Raw genomic sequence first — 16,388 nt, 5'->3', positions numbered from 1 at the left:
TAATCAAACATTTATGGTTCGAAAGAAAGGCAAAGCTTTCCAATGATGTAAAATGAAAAGCCTGTAATTGAACGTAAAAAAAGTTGATTGATAAAACACTTTGTACTATTGATGATGTACCTGTATGAAAGAAGCAAATGCTGTTAGGGTTATTTTTGGATATGAAATATTGTTATTACAGTATGAACAGATTCCAGTTATGACAACAATAGGAAGCATACATACATTGTAGACATTTTACTCGTCTGTCACCTGTGTGGCCATGCACGCCTCCAACTCAATCATCAAGTTTGCAGACGACACTACAGTGGTAGGCTTGATTACCAACAACGATGAGAGGGCCTACAGGGAGGTGAGAGCCCTCGGAGTGTGGTGTCAGGAAAATAACCTCATAATCACCGAAAACACTCGCAAACTTTTACAGATACACAATCGAAAGCATCCTGTCGGGCTGTATCACCGCCTGGTACGGAAACTGCTCCGCCCACAACCGTAATGCTCTCCAGAGGGTAGTGAGGTCTGCACAACGCATCACCGGGGGAAAACTATCTGCCCTCCAGGACACCTACACCACCCGATGTCACAGGAAGGCCAAAAAGATCATCAAGGACAACAACCACCCGAGCCACTGCCTGTTCACCCTGCTATCATCCAGAAGACGAGGTCAGTACAGGTGCTTCAAAGCTGGGACCGAGAGACTGAAAAACAGCTTCTATCTCAAGGCCATCAGACTGTTAAACAGCCATTACTAACATTGAGTGACTGCTGCCAACATACTGACTCAAATCTCTAGCCACTTTAACAATTAAAAATTGGATGTAATAAATGTATCACTAGTCACTTTAAACAATGCCACTTTATATAATGTTTACATACCCTACATTACTCATCACATATGTGTATACTGTACTCTATACCATCTACTGCATCTTGCCTATGCCACACGGCCATTGCTCATCAATATATTTATATGTACATATTCTTATTCATTCCTTTACACTTGTGTATAAGGTAGTTGTTGTGAAATTGTTATATTACTTGTTAGATATTACTGTACAGTCGGAACTAGAAGCAGAAGCATTTCGCTAAACTCGCATTAACGTCTGCTAACCATGTGTATGTGACCAATAACATTTGATTTGATTTGATTTGAAGGCAGACCTTGGTGGTGGATGAGTTGAGTTGACACCCATTCAGTTCAAAGTGCATTGAGCACCTCGTGGAAAAGCACTATAGAAATCCAATCCATTATGTTCATAATTATTGTTTGTCATCAGCCTAAGGGGGTGGAACATGTAGACCTACTGTCAGGGATGTCCCCCACATCAGCCCATTTTCCCCCCTTGTAATATTAACCTGAACTGCTCTATGGCAAGTCCATTCAACCTACTGTTTTTCCAAAGTGGGAAAACGTGAGAGATGGGATGTAGTTGTGGGTTGCTTTATGACTTTGCGGTTGTGGCTGCAGACTGGGTTCTGCACAGAACTATTGGCCAGATTTACCCAAGTTTGCACTAGATGCCATATTGGCACCTGTTTCTTTCAGTAATGGATAAAACCCCAAAAACAAATAACAATTATGAAACTGTCTTCATCTACACTATGACTACACATCTACACACATACACGTATTCTTTCTCAAAACTTTTATTTGCTATTCATGTACTGTCCTTTACGTTCGGTCCTCTGCAGCTGGTAGTTGGTAGAGCATGGCTTTTGCAACACCAGGATAGTGGGTTTAATTCCTGGGTTCTCCCATACGTAAAAATTGTATGCACACATTACTGTAAAACTGCTAAATGGCATATATTATTGTTATATTATTTCATAAAACAGGCGGACATGGAACATCCTTTTCTCAGACAAACAGTGTTGTACACAGATTGTACACCCATTTTTTTAAACAAAAAAGTTAAAGCTTTTTAATCGGCCTTTAATGTACATATTTGGACAATAGTACGTTTTCTACTTTACATTCATTCCCCATCATTGGGATCAGCCACTGGCTTGGTTGAGGCACCTGCTCGGGATGTTGTTGACCAATCCTAGGGAATGTCACCAGCTCCCTCAGATTTCTCTGTGCTCTTTTGTTGAATGCTTGCTTCCATGAGTCGACACGTCACAATTGCTCTATTGAATTGGAGATCTGGACACTGATGACCGGTCAAGAACAAGAACAAGTTTGTGTTCCTTTATGCCATATATCAAATGGGATTGAATGTGTTTGATGATGTATATGTTGGTTTGTCAATATGTGATCAAACTTTGGATTCTTTTCAGGGAGCTTTTTGGGACAATAGAAGCACAGGTTTAGGGCACAAGGCTAAAGGGATTTTTAAAAAGGATTTTAAAGCGACATTAAAGCATAAATTAATCCTCTAAATGTTAGTTGTCAACATCAGATCACAGAGGACAGTGTGTGAGTACCTTGACTGCTGACTGACAATCTTAATATTAGTTGGTTGGATGAAGTTAAGTTAGGCTAGACAGCAAAAGCAATTGAGCAGTTGGTTTCATACAATGTCCTTTACATACTGTAGGCTATAATGTCCTTTACCCTGGTGGAATATCATAGTTTGTCCGTATGAGAAAATTAATGGATGTCTGATAATGTGGCAAAACTGTGTTGTCAAAAACAACAAAAAATGTAATAAAATCCTAGGCTACATGAATTGCTCTGTTAAAGATTGTATTGAAATTGAATTTTGAACAAAAATGAACTTGTCTGAACAAACTTGCATCCGAAGCATCTTTAATAAACAAATAGAAGTTGTTTGAGCAAATTTGATCTGCAACTCTTTCGGTGATTAAATATTTATTGAATAATGTGACGTAAATAAAGTGTGGTGGAATGTGCAAAAAATGGACGCGTACGTAACGTTCAATAAAAATTGTCCAATGAAAACACGCCTTTGAAAATGCATGGGGAAAATATTAGACAGCATCACTGATTGGCCAAGCAGCTGCTTTACAAGTGAGATCCACTGTTGAGCGCTACATCCTCTTTAAAGATTGTGAATGGTTCACGCCTAGGAGGCTGCCTGACACAGGTTTGTTGGATGTTTAACTTTATGCTTTGCCTGTTCAATTATATTATTCCAAGTTTGTGCTCAATAACTATGTAAAAATAAGAAATACATTATTGTGTGTTTGTTTGCGCAATAACTGGGTCATTAAAAAAACAACAGTCGCTCAGTTTTCAAAAGGCGTAACGTTAGATGTCTGATGGTGGATTAACTCGTTTTAAATGTAGATAATATCCATCATGTTATCAATACAGATTACGTGCACATCGCTGGCTGGATAGACTACGCATTTTAAGACGTAGGCCTATACAAAAACAATATTTATATTTTACAGGCGTTCCCTATTTCGTAGCATGCTCGGTGAATCAACACGTAGTCATAAAAATAGCTATCTGCTGTATAACTTTTTCTTCCTGTAAACTATATATCAAGTTCTTGCGACCGCAAACTGTAAAGCCGAAATGTCTAAGGCAGTCTAGTGGAAGAGATTGAATAAAAAGGTCGTATGGGTTGTAAACTGAAAGGAGATACTACGTTTGTGAGACACTCAACTTTGTTTAGAAACGTTTATTATCGCGATGCGCGCTTTTAGGACTTGTGAAAGGAGCCCGAATGACGCCATTGTTAGTTAATTCGCTAATATTGTAATATAAATTTAAAAGGAGACAATGTATCCATTGTCAAACTCGTGTTGTGGCATCCCCGCCTTGTCATTTTTCTCGAGACAGTTTGCTGAGTTACTATCAGTGATTCTCGAAAAATATTCATAGGTTAATTGGTATACTTTTTAAAACTTTTTTATTTAAACAAGCAATATAAAATACAAGCAATATAAAATACAATATTTCCATTAGTAAAACAAAAGCGATAGGCTACTCCGATGCATAGAGAAAACAATTAAAATACTTTTGATTATTTTGGAATTAACAGTAACTTTCTTTATCATGTTTAATTTTAAATGGAAAATGGGATACCCATTTAAGTGATCGTGCAAGGTTCTGTTGAAATTGCAACGTAGCAATTTATTTTCAAAGAGTAGCTCAAAGCCCATTAGTGCTGCATTAGGCCTACTCAGGGTTTCAGTCTTAGTGACCTTCTCAAATGAAGGTTTCTGTTTTTCTTTCGCTAAACAGTTAATTCCTACGCATTATTAAGCTTAGTACAGGTGGCAAGGTTTAGACCTGTTGGTGTTACTAAGTCTTCAATGTTCTTTGCCAGAAAGCTGTAATGCACACTTTCTTAACCCTGCCAAGGCCAGTCCAGGGTGGCTTCAAGTTCACAGCTATTTCAAAGACATACACTTGCTACCAATGGTTGTAGCCTACTTATTAGGCCCAAGTTCAAATAATGACAGGTGCCATTTTAAACTTGGTTTGGTAGAACACCTGAACATTTGACGTCATAAGCTAGGCCTATACCTGGCTATTGTGGTACAGCAGACAACCGCATTAGAGGAATTGTGTGGAATGTTGCCTGGAGTCTGTTTTTGACATTGACTCACTGTCTGAGTGCGCTGCTTTTAACCAGCTCTCCTGTTGACAATATTCTTGAGATGCGAACCCTTTTTTTTCACTGGATTGGTCTGCCATGTGCTTATATGGTGTAGCATTGTTCATATACTACAAAGGAGATTTTCTTTTCTCAGTGTATTACAGTACTGCTGTTTTTGCTTTTTTTATAGGTGAAAGGTGAATGTCTCTTATTGATAGTTGACTAAAACCCCCAGGGGCAGTGTGTTCCCGAAAATCTGGAGTAGTCCGCATAATACAAAAAAGTTGCCAGTAGTAGCATGAATTCATGCCTCTTTGAATTCAGATATGAAGTGATGTGTTGACTGACAACCATGTGGCAACTTCTACAGATCTTCTCACGCCTTTTACGATATATTACAAAGGGATTCTGGTTCGTATTTGTATGTTACAGATGATACATCTCTCCAAATGTGCCACAAAAGAGATCCGGAAACATATTTTTTTATGACCGTATGCATGAAGTAGGAGATAGACCACACTGTGTCAATTTATTTATTTTTTATTATCAAAGGTGGAAATCCTCAGGAAGTTTAGGCCTTCTTGTTGCTTAATCTTCAATCTAACTGCAGTTAGCGGTCTAAAGTTAGACTTGACAGATTTTAAATCTACAATTGCTACATCCATTTGTGGACTTAAATTGAGATGTAATAATAACAACGCAAGCCTATGGATACACTTTCCTACTCATTCACTTAACAAGTGTAAATATTTGTATGATCATAACAAGATTCAACAACTGAGACACAAACTGAACAAGTTCCACAGATGTTTGACTAACAGAAATGGAGTAATGTGTCCCTGAACAAAGGGTGCGTGAAAATCAAAAGTAACAGTCAATATCTGGTGTGGCCACCAGCTGCATTAACTTCTTCTGGCTGCAAGCCCGACGTCGGTACACTTATGACAACAGCCAGCTCAAGTGCAGGGCGCGAAATTCAAAATATATATATTTAACTTTCACACATTAACAAGTCCAATACAGCATTTGAAAGATGAACATCTTGTGAATCCAGCCAACATGTCCGATTTCTAAAATGTTTTACAACGAAAACACCACGTATATTTATGTTAGCTCACCACCAAATACAAAAAAGGACAGACATTTTTCACGCACAGGTAGCATGCACAAAGCCAACCTAACTAACCAAGAACCAACTTCATCAGATGACAGTCTTATAACATGTTATACAATAAATCTATGTTTTGTTCGAAAATGTGCATATTTAGAGCTGAAATCAGTGGTTACACATTGTGCTAAGGTAGCATCTTTTTCCCAGAATGTCCGGATATTTTTCTGACTCTCACATATTCTGACCAAATAACTATTCATAAACATTACTAAAAAATACATGTTGTATAGGAAATGATAGATACACTAGTTCTTAATGCAATTGCAGTGTTAGAATTCTAAAAATAACTTCATTACGACATAAGGCTTACGTTATGGCGAGCGAGTGCCCAAAACCTGGGCGCAAACTAATAGTACACAGTTCGACAGATATTTTATGATGCTATTTCATATGGGTCCTACTTTTGTGCTTCCATCAGAATGTTGTACAAGAGGTCCTTTGTCAAGAACAATCGTTGTTTGGATTTAGAACGTCCTTTTTCCCTCTTGAATTAGCAAGCGCACTAGCCAAGTGGCGCGAAGCTCTCCTTCCTGAACAAAGGCACACAACGCAACACGCCTAACGTCCCGACTAAATTTCAATAATCTAATAAAACTATATTGAAAAAACATACTTTACGATGATATTGTCACATGTATCAAATAAAATCAAAGCCGGAGATAGTAGTCGCCTATAACGACAGCTTTCAGAAGGCAATCCCCGGTTCTTTCTCGCGCCTTCCTGAAAACAGGAAATGGGTGACACGTCATTCCAAGAGGATTTATTCCACCTCAGACCAAGATAAACACTCCATTTCTTCTCTCACTGCCCCTTGACATCTAGGGGAAGGTGTATGACGTGCATGTATACTAATACGTATCATTCCCATTTATAGGCAGGACCTAGAACAGAGCATAGTTTTCAGACTTTCCACTTCCTGGTCAGGAAGTTTGTGCCAAATGAGTTCTGTTTTACTCACAGATATAATTCAAACTGTTTTAGAAACTAGAGAGTGTTTTCTATCCAATAGTAATAATAATATGCATATTGTACGAGCAAGAATTGAGTACGAGGCCGTTTGAAATGGGCACCTTTTATCTGAGCTACTCAATACTGCCCCTGCAGCCAGAAGAAGTTAAGTACTGCAGTGCATCTCCTACTCATGGGCTGCACCAGATTTGCTAGTTCTTGCTGTGAGATGTTACCCCACTCTTCCACCAAGGCACCTGTAAGTTCCCAGACATTTCTGGGGGGGAATGGCCCTAGCCCTCACTCTCCGATCCAACAGGTCCCAGACGTGCTAAATGGGATTGAGATCCGAGCTATTCGCTGGCCATTGCAGAACACTGACATTCCTGTCTTGCAGGAAATCACGCACAGAACGAGCAGTATGGCTGGTGGCATTGTCATGCTGGAGGGTCCTGTCAGGATGAGCCTGCAGTAAGGGTACAACATGAGGGAGGAGGCTGTCTTCCCTGTAACGCATAGCGTTGAGATTGCCTGTAATGACAACAAGCTCAGTCCGATGATGCTGTGAAACACCGCCCCAGACCATGACGGACCCTCCATCTCCAAATCGATCCAGCTCCAGAGTACAGGCCTCAGTGTAACGCTCATTCCTTTGATGATAAACGCAAATCCGACCATCACCCCTGGTGAGACAAAACCGCGACTCGTCAGGTAAGAGCACTTTTTGCCAGTCCTGTCTGGTCCAGCGACGGTGTGTTTGTGCCCATAGGCGACATTGTTGCCTGTGATGTCTGGTGAGGACCTGCCTTACAACAGGCCTACAATCCCTCAGTCCAGCCTCTCTCAGCCTATTGCGGACAGTCTGAGCACTGATGGAGGGATTGTGCGTTCCTGGTGTAACTCGGGCAGTTTTTGCCATTCTGTACCTGTCCCGTAGGTGTGATGTTCGGATGTACTGATCCTCTGCAGGTGTTGTTACACCGGGTCTGCCACTCCTGTCTCCCTGTAGCGCAGTCTTAGGCATTTCACAGTACGGACATTGCAATTTATTGCCCTAGCCACATCTGCAGTCCTCATGCCTCCTTGCAGCATGCCTAATGCACGTTCACGCAGATGAGCAGGAACCCTGGGCATCTTTCTTTTGGTGTTTTTCAGAGTCAGTAGAAAGGCCTCTTTAGTGCCCTAAGTTTTCATAACTGTGACCTTAATTGTCTCCCGTCTGTAAACTGTAAACGACCGTTCCACAGGTGCATGTTCATTAATTGTTTATGGTTCATTGAACATGCATGGGAAACGGTGTTTAAACCCTTTACACCTTTACAATGAAGATCTGTGATGTTATTTGGATTTTTACGAATTCTTTGAAAGACAGGGTTCTGAAAAAGGGACGCATCTTTTTCTTATCTCATTTCCATTCTTTTCACTTGTGAATGATGCCCAGCATGTGCAGTTAGGCAACTTTTTCAAATCATAGTCACACATATCATGTAGCCTAGCCCATAGGCCTATATGTTTTGATAAGGTTGGTATCTAACTAAACGGGACAAATAGCTCCAAACGTAGCCTAGGTCCCCTGGAACACCGTTAGAGATCACAGCCTACAGAGCCTAGTGAAACGTGTTCTTCTAAGCCCAGTCACTGCACAAACACATGTGAAAACTGAGCCATTACAATGACAACTAAATGATACCAAAAATAATTTGTCCAATCTACTTAAGCTAAATATGTGTCTGCTCATGGTTCAGATTTTTGTGCAAGTAGAAAAAACATGTTGACTCACTCTACTTGTAGAGAAATGCCAATGCCATCTTCTTTCATGTTGACAAAATGGTCTATGACTGTCATACAGGACACGCCTTTATATTTTGTTGTCCTAGGCTACCTATCTAAAATACTTGCTCGCTAGCCTAATTTCCTTTCATGGGCAACGTTAACTAGCTAACATTAGCCTTCTACATCTAGCTAAATTTTGAACTTCCATCCTCTCAGTCCAGGGACACAATGTATGAATTTATGGTTTGATCAGAGTCGCTGTTTTTTTAATCATTGGCTATTACGGAGACTAAAGTAAAACCACAAGTCCAAATCCCTATCTCCATCCATGGTTAATTTAGGAATGGGACAATTTTAGCTAGCCAGCCACCAGAAGACAATTCAACGAGATGCAACAATTCCAAGTTGTTTCTGTCAACTAAATATTTCTCTCAACGTGATGGTAGTGAAGCCAAATTCCAAACATCTTTTGGGGGAAGCCTGGCTTTTTTTGCATGGCTTATTTCTTTGCATCGGGAAAAATATGGCTTTTCTTTATAAAAAGACATTTCATGCAATTCTACTACACTTTATATGACTGGAGACACTAGCAGAATCTTTTTTAAATGACAAATTACAGGGTAGCCTACTCTGCTGACACAGACAAATGGCTCAATAAGAACTATGTTGTCCATATAATAGGCCTACAAGAAAGGGAGAGACAAAGTATATGATGTCCCTCTAAATAGGAGGAGATCATTCAAAAAAAATAAATAGTAAGTAGCACTGACCTAACAATGATGATAAATAGTGAATGTGCGCACTCACCTGGGATATTGCCGATGCTCTCCGCTGGTGCCAATAAGATGGGCTATACTGTTGTTCGCTCGGTTAAATTGAGAATTTTGATAACTAAAAGACAGATGAGTCGCCTCATTGTCTTCTCTTTACAGCATTTACTTTCCAAACCATGTTTTCCTGCAATTTGTATTATGAAATATTGCGATATGCCTGGCTTGGCCTCTACTTTTCAGACAGTCGCAATTTAACAATAACCTTCCCAAATTACGTCTGCTGCATTTCCTTCCGACAATGCAATACGATTTACTATCAAATGATTTTCTGTGGCCAAATCATGCTTTAGTAGCCTATTTTGAATGATTATTTTTTTAAACTTCTGTATAGACGAGAGTAGGCTATATATTTTTGGCAATTTTAGTTCAATTTACTTTAGCAAAAGCTTCCCCTAGCCTTATGGATGCACTGCCTATGCTTGCATATTAATAACAACATCATTCGCTATTTGAGCACAGGCTATGGATAACTTTTGTTGTTGTTGTAGGCCATTCTAAATAAACTAAATGGTTCCATCCATAGGCTATATGTAAAGACCAGATTAAATTAAGAATAGTCTGATCAGTGAGAATTATCAAGTGCTTGTCAAATTGTGAATGAGAGACTGAAGTGTGTGCAGCCTGCGCAAGAAGCAGAGCTCATGCCTTTCATTACTTTTTTCTCAAATCCTCCTTAGTTGCATCATGCAGGTTTTAGAAGGTATTACAAATCTAAACATATGGCCTAATGCTTGTATCACAGCTGAAGTGTCATAAATGACTCTAAATGAAACAGATTGCCACTCCCACTATGTGGCTTTGGAGCCCAAAATCCCTTTCAGTATTTGATACAGAAGGAGGAACTGTTTCATTGTTAATTGCTCAACACTCCATTGGAAATCTTTGGAGAAAATAGCAGTCTATGTTCATTTGTATTCCTCATATTGTAAAATAATGCCACATAATTCTAAGCAAACTTTGTCTACTAAATTAACTAGTATAGGCCACAGCCATATTGCCAGCAGCATACCACCCTGCATACCACTGCTGGCTTGCTTCTGAAGCTAAGCAGGGTTGGTCCTGGTCAGTCCCTGGATGGGAGACCAGATGCTGCTGGAAGTGGTGTTGGAGGGCCAGTAGGAGGCACTCTTTCCTCTGGTCTAAAAAATATCCCAATGCCCCAGGGCAGTGATTGGGGACACTGTCCTGTATAGGGTGCCGTCTTTCGGATGGGACGTTAAACAGGTGTCCTGACTCTCTGAGGTCATTAAAGATCCCATGGCACTTATCGTAAGAGTAGGGGTGTTAACCCCGGTGTCCTGGCTAAATTCCCAATCTGGCCCTCAAACCATCATGGTCACCTAATAATCCCCAGTTTACAATTGGCTCATTCATCCCCCTCTCCCCTGTAACTATTCCCCAGGTCGTTGCTGCAAATGAGAACGTGTTCTCAGTCAACTTACCTGGTAAAATAAAAAATAAAAATAAATAAAATATGGAATAGCCAGATCAGGGCCTAACATAAGGTAAACTCAGAATATTCTGTTCTTCTGAAATGGGCTACATGTTCTATGTCATGTTTCTTTAGAACTGTCTAAAATAAATAATGGATTTATTGTGATGTAGGCTATATAAAATGGATATATTAGACTTTTTAAAATATAAATGTTCCTAAGGTCTGCATCAGTGGTTTGAAGACTGTGGAAGCCAGGAGATGCTAAACGTGTTTGTTAATTAACGGTCAGTTACTTTGAGACCGACAGTTTCATGACCCTCTTTCCATTTAACCACCATCCTCACCCAAGAGCACTGACCGACACCGGGTGGACGTATATTTTTTTTAAACTCCAGATGTCATAGCTGACACATTCTTTCTGCAGACATTTGTTATTCTTAATTCAGAGCAGATATTTAAGAGTTTATGGAAAACGTGGTCACCTAAAGGGGATTTTACTGAAATTCTGTTACCAAACTTTGTACCTGCACAGTACTTCCCAAAAAATTGTTTTTGTAAATATGTCTGAAAATTAAGTAGTCCTTGTGCATAGAGTTGTATGGTTCGTTACTTTTAAATGATTTTTCTTTTTGCCATAGATTTTAAGTGAGTTGCAATGCCGTTACCGTGGAATTGCCTGTCAGTAACACGGGTCTTAACCAACCATGCTATTTTGTTAGTTTTTTTGCATTGTTCGTATCTTGTTTTGTACATAGTGTTGCTGCTACCGTCTCTTATGACTGAAAATAGCTTCTGGAAATCAGAACTGCGATGGCTCACCTCAAACTGGACCAAGAGTTCTTCTTCAATGAGTCGGAGGGGAAGGATATAATACAGACACCAGGCCCAGATCCCCGTTATTCGCTGGAGAAGGAAACACAGATTTCACAGAAAGAGATCAGGGTGCCTTGTGCGGATCAGGCGAAGAGTGGCTAATCTGCCTTTGCCTTCCATCCTGCTAGCTAACATTCAATTGCTGGAAAATAAATGGGACAAGCTGAAAGCATGTTTATCCTACCAACGGGACATAAAAAAAACGGTAATATCTTATGTTTCATCGAGTCGTGGCGGAACGACGACATTAAGAACATACAGCTGGCGGGTTATACACACTCTCGACAGAACAGCAGCCTCTGGTAAGACACTGGGCAGGGGCCTATGCATTTATGTAAACACAGAGACGTGTTCCAAGCTCTCCCTCGATTCTTCTGATGGCATTGAGGAGTACACCACATCAGTCACTGGCTTTATCAATAATTACATCGATGACGTTGTCCCCACAGTGACCGTACGTACCCCAACCAGAAGCCATGGATTACAGGCAACATTCGCACTGAGCTAAAGGGTAGAGCTGCCGCTCCGACACTCGTCGGATGTGGCAGGGCCTGCAAACTATTACAGACTACAAAAGGAAATGGAGCCGAGAGCTGCCCAGTGACACGAGCCTACCAGATGAGTTAAATATGCTCGCTTCGAGGCAAGTAACACGGAAACATGCATGAGAGCAGCTGTTCCGGATGACTGTGTGATCACGCTCTCCACAGCCGATGTGAGTAAGACCTTTTAAACAAGTCAACATTCACAAGGCCGCAGGGTCAGACAGATTACCAGGACGTGTACTCTGAGCATGCACTGACCAACCTGGCAAGTCTCTTCACTGACATTTTCAACCTCTCCCTGTCTGAGTCTGTAATACTAACGTCAAGCAGACCACCATTGTCCCAGTGCCCAAGAACACTAAGGTAACCTGCCTAAATGACTACCAAATCATAGCACTCACGTCAGTAGCTATGAAATGCTTTGAATGGCTGGTCATGGCTCAAATCAACATCATTATTCCAGAAACCCTAGAACCACTCCAATTTGCATACCGCACGAGCAGATCCACAGATGATGCAGTCTGTATTGCACTCCACACTGCTGTTTCACACCTGGACAAACGGAACACTTATGTGAGAATGCTAATTCATTGACTACATCGCAGCGTTCAACACCATAGTGCCCTCAAAGCTCATCACTAAACTAAGGACCTCAGGACTAAACACCTCCCTCTGCAACTGGATCCTGGACTTCCTGACAGGCTGCCCCAAGGTGGTAAGGGAAGGTAACAACACATCCGCCAAGCTGATCCTCAGCACGGGGGCCCTTCAGGGGTGCGTGCTCAGTCCCCTCCTGTACTCCCTGTTCACTCATGACTGCACGGCCAGGCACAACTCCAACACTATCATTACGTTTTCTGATGACAACAGTGGTAGGCCTGATCGCCGACAACGATGAGACAGCCTTTAGGGAGGAGGTCAGAGACCTGACCGTGTGGTGCAAGGGCAACAACCTCTCCCTCAACGTGATCAAGACAATGGAGATGATTGTGAACTACAGGAAAAGGAGGACCGAGCCCGCCCCCATTCTCATCGACGGGGCTGTAGTGGAGCAGATTGAGCGCTTCAAGTTCCTTGGCATCCACGTCACCAACAAACTAACATGGTCCAAGCAAAGACAGTTGTGAAGAGGGTACGACAAAACCTAATCCACATCAGGAGACTGAAAAGATTTGGCATGATTCCTCAGATCCTCAAAAGGTTCTAGAGCATCCTGACTGGTTGCATCACTGCCTGGTATGGCAACTGCTCGGCCTCCGACTGCAAGGCACTCCAGAGGGTAGTGCGTAGGACCAGTACATCACCGGGGCCAAGCTTCCTGCCATCCAGGACCTCTGCACCAGGCTGTGTCAGAGGAAGGCCCTAAAAATTGTCAAACTCCAGCCACCCTAGTCATTAACTGTTCTCTCTGGTACTGCATGGGAAGCGGTAACGGAGCGCCAGGTCCAAGAGGCTCCTAAATAGCTTCTACCCCCAAGCCGTAAGACTCCTGAACAACTAATCAAATGGCCAGCCAGACTATTTGCACCCCCCCACCTCTGGAATGCTGCTGCTATTATTATCGCTGTTATTATCTATGCATAGTCTTAAAGTGAATATCTACACGTAGGGCTGGGTGATATGACTATATAATATATATATTTATCGTGTGACGATAAAATGTCTATGGTATCATATTATGCTCTATCGTTTATTTCGTTGTTGTAAATCACACTTTACAGCAATATTTTTTGTCAATTGGACTACCCTTTGCATTCTTTCACAAAAAAACACGGAGAGTGAATGTGACACAGAGTACGGCGACACAGAGCTCGTACCAAAAAGAGCGGCTACTTTGGTCAGATGGACGTGGTTTGGGTGTGAAGTCTGACACGGACCAGAAAACCGTCCTCTGCAAAATATTCCTCATGCCGGTATCAACAACGGGCTCAAACACCGCTAACATCTTTTACCACCTACGCAAGATTCATGTGAAACAGTACGGAGAGAGTCTACGGATGAGACCCACAAAAGTACAGTCGAGTGCTCAACACAAACCTCCCAACTCTGTTGCCCACGGCACACCCTATGGCAAAGAATCACGAAGATGGAATGAGAACAGCTGCCGTTACAACTTACATCTGCAAAGTCATGGCCCCAATTTACACGTCGAGAAACGGGGGTTTCGTGAATTGGCGCTAACACCCGACCCAATGTACCAAATCCAAATTGATATGTGACACATTAATGCCAAAATAACACACAAAACAGGCAAGCCCCCCCCCCCCCTAAAAAAAGTGTGTATATATATATATATATATATATATTTTATTTGCAGATTTTTATACATTCGTATTCTGTTCCATGCTTAATTGAAAATTTGCACCAAGGTTCTAAATAAAAGGAGAAAGAATCAAATATGAGAAAGTACCTTTTTACATGTTGAGTAGAATTCAAAAGGTAGTAAGAAGTAGGCCTTTACATGTGGTAATTTTATATCAACTATTTATTCATTGAATTTACAGAATGTGCAATATCGTAATATGTATCGTTATCGGGATATGAAATTACCTATATCGTGATATGAGATTTTGGCCATATTGCCCTGCCTACATGCACATATTACCTTGACACCGGTGCCCCCGCACATTGACTCTGTACCGGTTCCCCCTGTATATAGCACCGCTATTGTTATTTACTGCTGCTCTTTAATAATTAGTTATTCTTATGTCTTATTTTTAGATGTTTTCTTGAACGGCGTTGTTGGGTAAGGGCTTGTAAGTAAGCCTTTCACTGTAAGGTCTACATCTGTTGTATTCGGCGCATGTGACATAACATTTGATTTAATTTGCTGCGATGCACACAGACCGATTGCTCTAGTTTACAAACTTGTGATTTTCATGTGGAGGATTCTTGTCCTGTCAGCTTTGAAGTACAATGACAGCATTCAAGTTAATCTGGAAATGGAGGCTTGTGGCGTGGAGAAAAAAAACTCTTGGTCCTCTCTCTTTCGTCTCGAATGTTCGGCATCTCTCACATGAGAATCTAGCATTTTCCACTTCAGATTACGGAGCTCTCTCTCTCCTGTTCTCTCTCCCTCCCTTCTCACACCACTCTGTGGAACAGGGCCAAGGGTGCACTGCCTCTCCACCGCGACCCGCCTGCTCCGCTCGTCTTTGGCGGGGGTTACTAACGGCCAAAGCCCTCAGGCCACAGCAAGTGTGAGCTTTTATTTACACAACACTTCTACCAAGGCTCTGACCACGGCCTGGTCAAACAGGAAATCGGCACTCGGGCAGGGGTGAGCTGTAAGGTATTAGCGCGTCATTGGCGAGAACCCTATTCCGTTGAGTGGAATTTTAGAGCTTACCTGCTTACCTCTGTCTCTGTAAACGGCTAAATGGGCTAAAGCTGAGGAGATTAAAGGTGTTTAATGCTTTCCATTGATAGTTAGATGCTAAATGGATATTAGTCCAAATTGTTTTGCGTTTGTAGCATTTCGGTGTGAAAGCGTGGTGATTTTAAATTGTTTGCGAAGAAAATCAATAGTCCCTAAAAAAAAAAAGATGATAATGTATAGCCACAGTGGGATCGGAGTGCTGTAACGAACTGTTGATATAAAAATATGTATGAATGTGCTTTATAAATATAACATTTGGGGTTTAGGCCTAATGGTTCTTCACCACTGGATGACAATTTATCCTGTAACATGAAGTCTTTTTGAACCGAGGTATGAACCGAACCGTGAAGCATGGATTTACTAAACCTTTGCACCCCTACATTTTATTTGAATGTTAAGACAGCAGGTTTGGCGCTTTGTGTTTGATGCTACATGTAGAGAGATGCGTACAGAGCTATTCTCTTATGGATCATGGTTATTAATGGCTTTTTGACAAACGCACATGCAGTTTGAAATTGAACTAGGTTTGGGTCTGATTTTATAAAGTATGACTTTGAAATTGTCCTCTACCATGTTTTTAGGATTCATAGCCCAGACTCAGATTCTTAGGTGCAATCTGTAAATATAATTTCCAATTAAAAGTGCTGACCCTGGTTTTGTTTGTAAATGGGCGTGATGGGTCTTGGCAAATAAAGGGATTCTACTATCTGTGGTTGAATCTGCAGTGTGTTGGTGGGAGCCTCATGGAAACTTGGCCAGTTAGGAAAGCCTGGTCCCACATCTGTTTGTGCTATATGGCTACAGTTAGGTGTGAGAATGACCATAGGAGTTGGCAAGATGGCACAAACAGCAGCAGCCAGCAGCATACCACCCTGCATACCACTGCTGGCTTGCTTCTGAAGCTAAGCAGGGTT

At 41.3% G+C, this 16,388-nt stretch overlaps 1 protein-coding gene across 5 annotated transcripts in view; it reads left to right on the top strand.

Moving 5' to 3' along the window:
- Positions 1–545: 545 nt before the first annotated feature.
- The window catches only part of acsl1a (acyl-CoA synthetase long chain family member 1a), a 55,866-nt gene continuing 40,023 nt past the window's right edge, over positions 546–16,388 (top strand). Inside the window, exons 1-2 of one of the 5 annotated variants that reach the window (XM_055923747.1) lie at positions 2,958–3,050; positions 7,034–7,347. In XM_055923747.1, coding sequence (XP_055779722.1) covers positions 7,292–7,347 — 56 coding nt within the window. In that variant the 5' untranslated portion in view covers positions 2,958–3,050; positions 7,034–7,291. Of the gene's footprint in view, positions 664–2,093; positions 2,181–2,943; positions 3,051–7,033; positions 7,348–16,388 lie in introns of those variants that run through there. The other 4 variants (XM_055923746.1, XM_055923745.1, XM_055923749.1 and 1 more) reach the window with 4 other exon arrangements.

This window comes from Salvelinus fontinalis, chromosome 5 (genome assembly GCF_029448725.1).
Source record: "Salvelinus fontinalis isolate EN_2023a chromosome 5, ASM2944872v1, whole genome shotgun sequence".
NCBI lineage: Eukaryota > Metazoa > Chordata > Actinopteri > Salmoniformes > Salmonidae > Salvelinus > Salvelinus fontinalis.
Note: the sequence above shows the minus strand (reverse complement) of the source record. Positions and strands in the feature narration are given on the sequence as shown.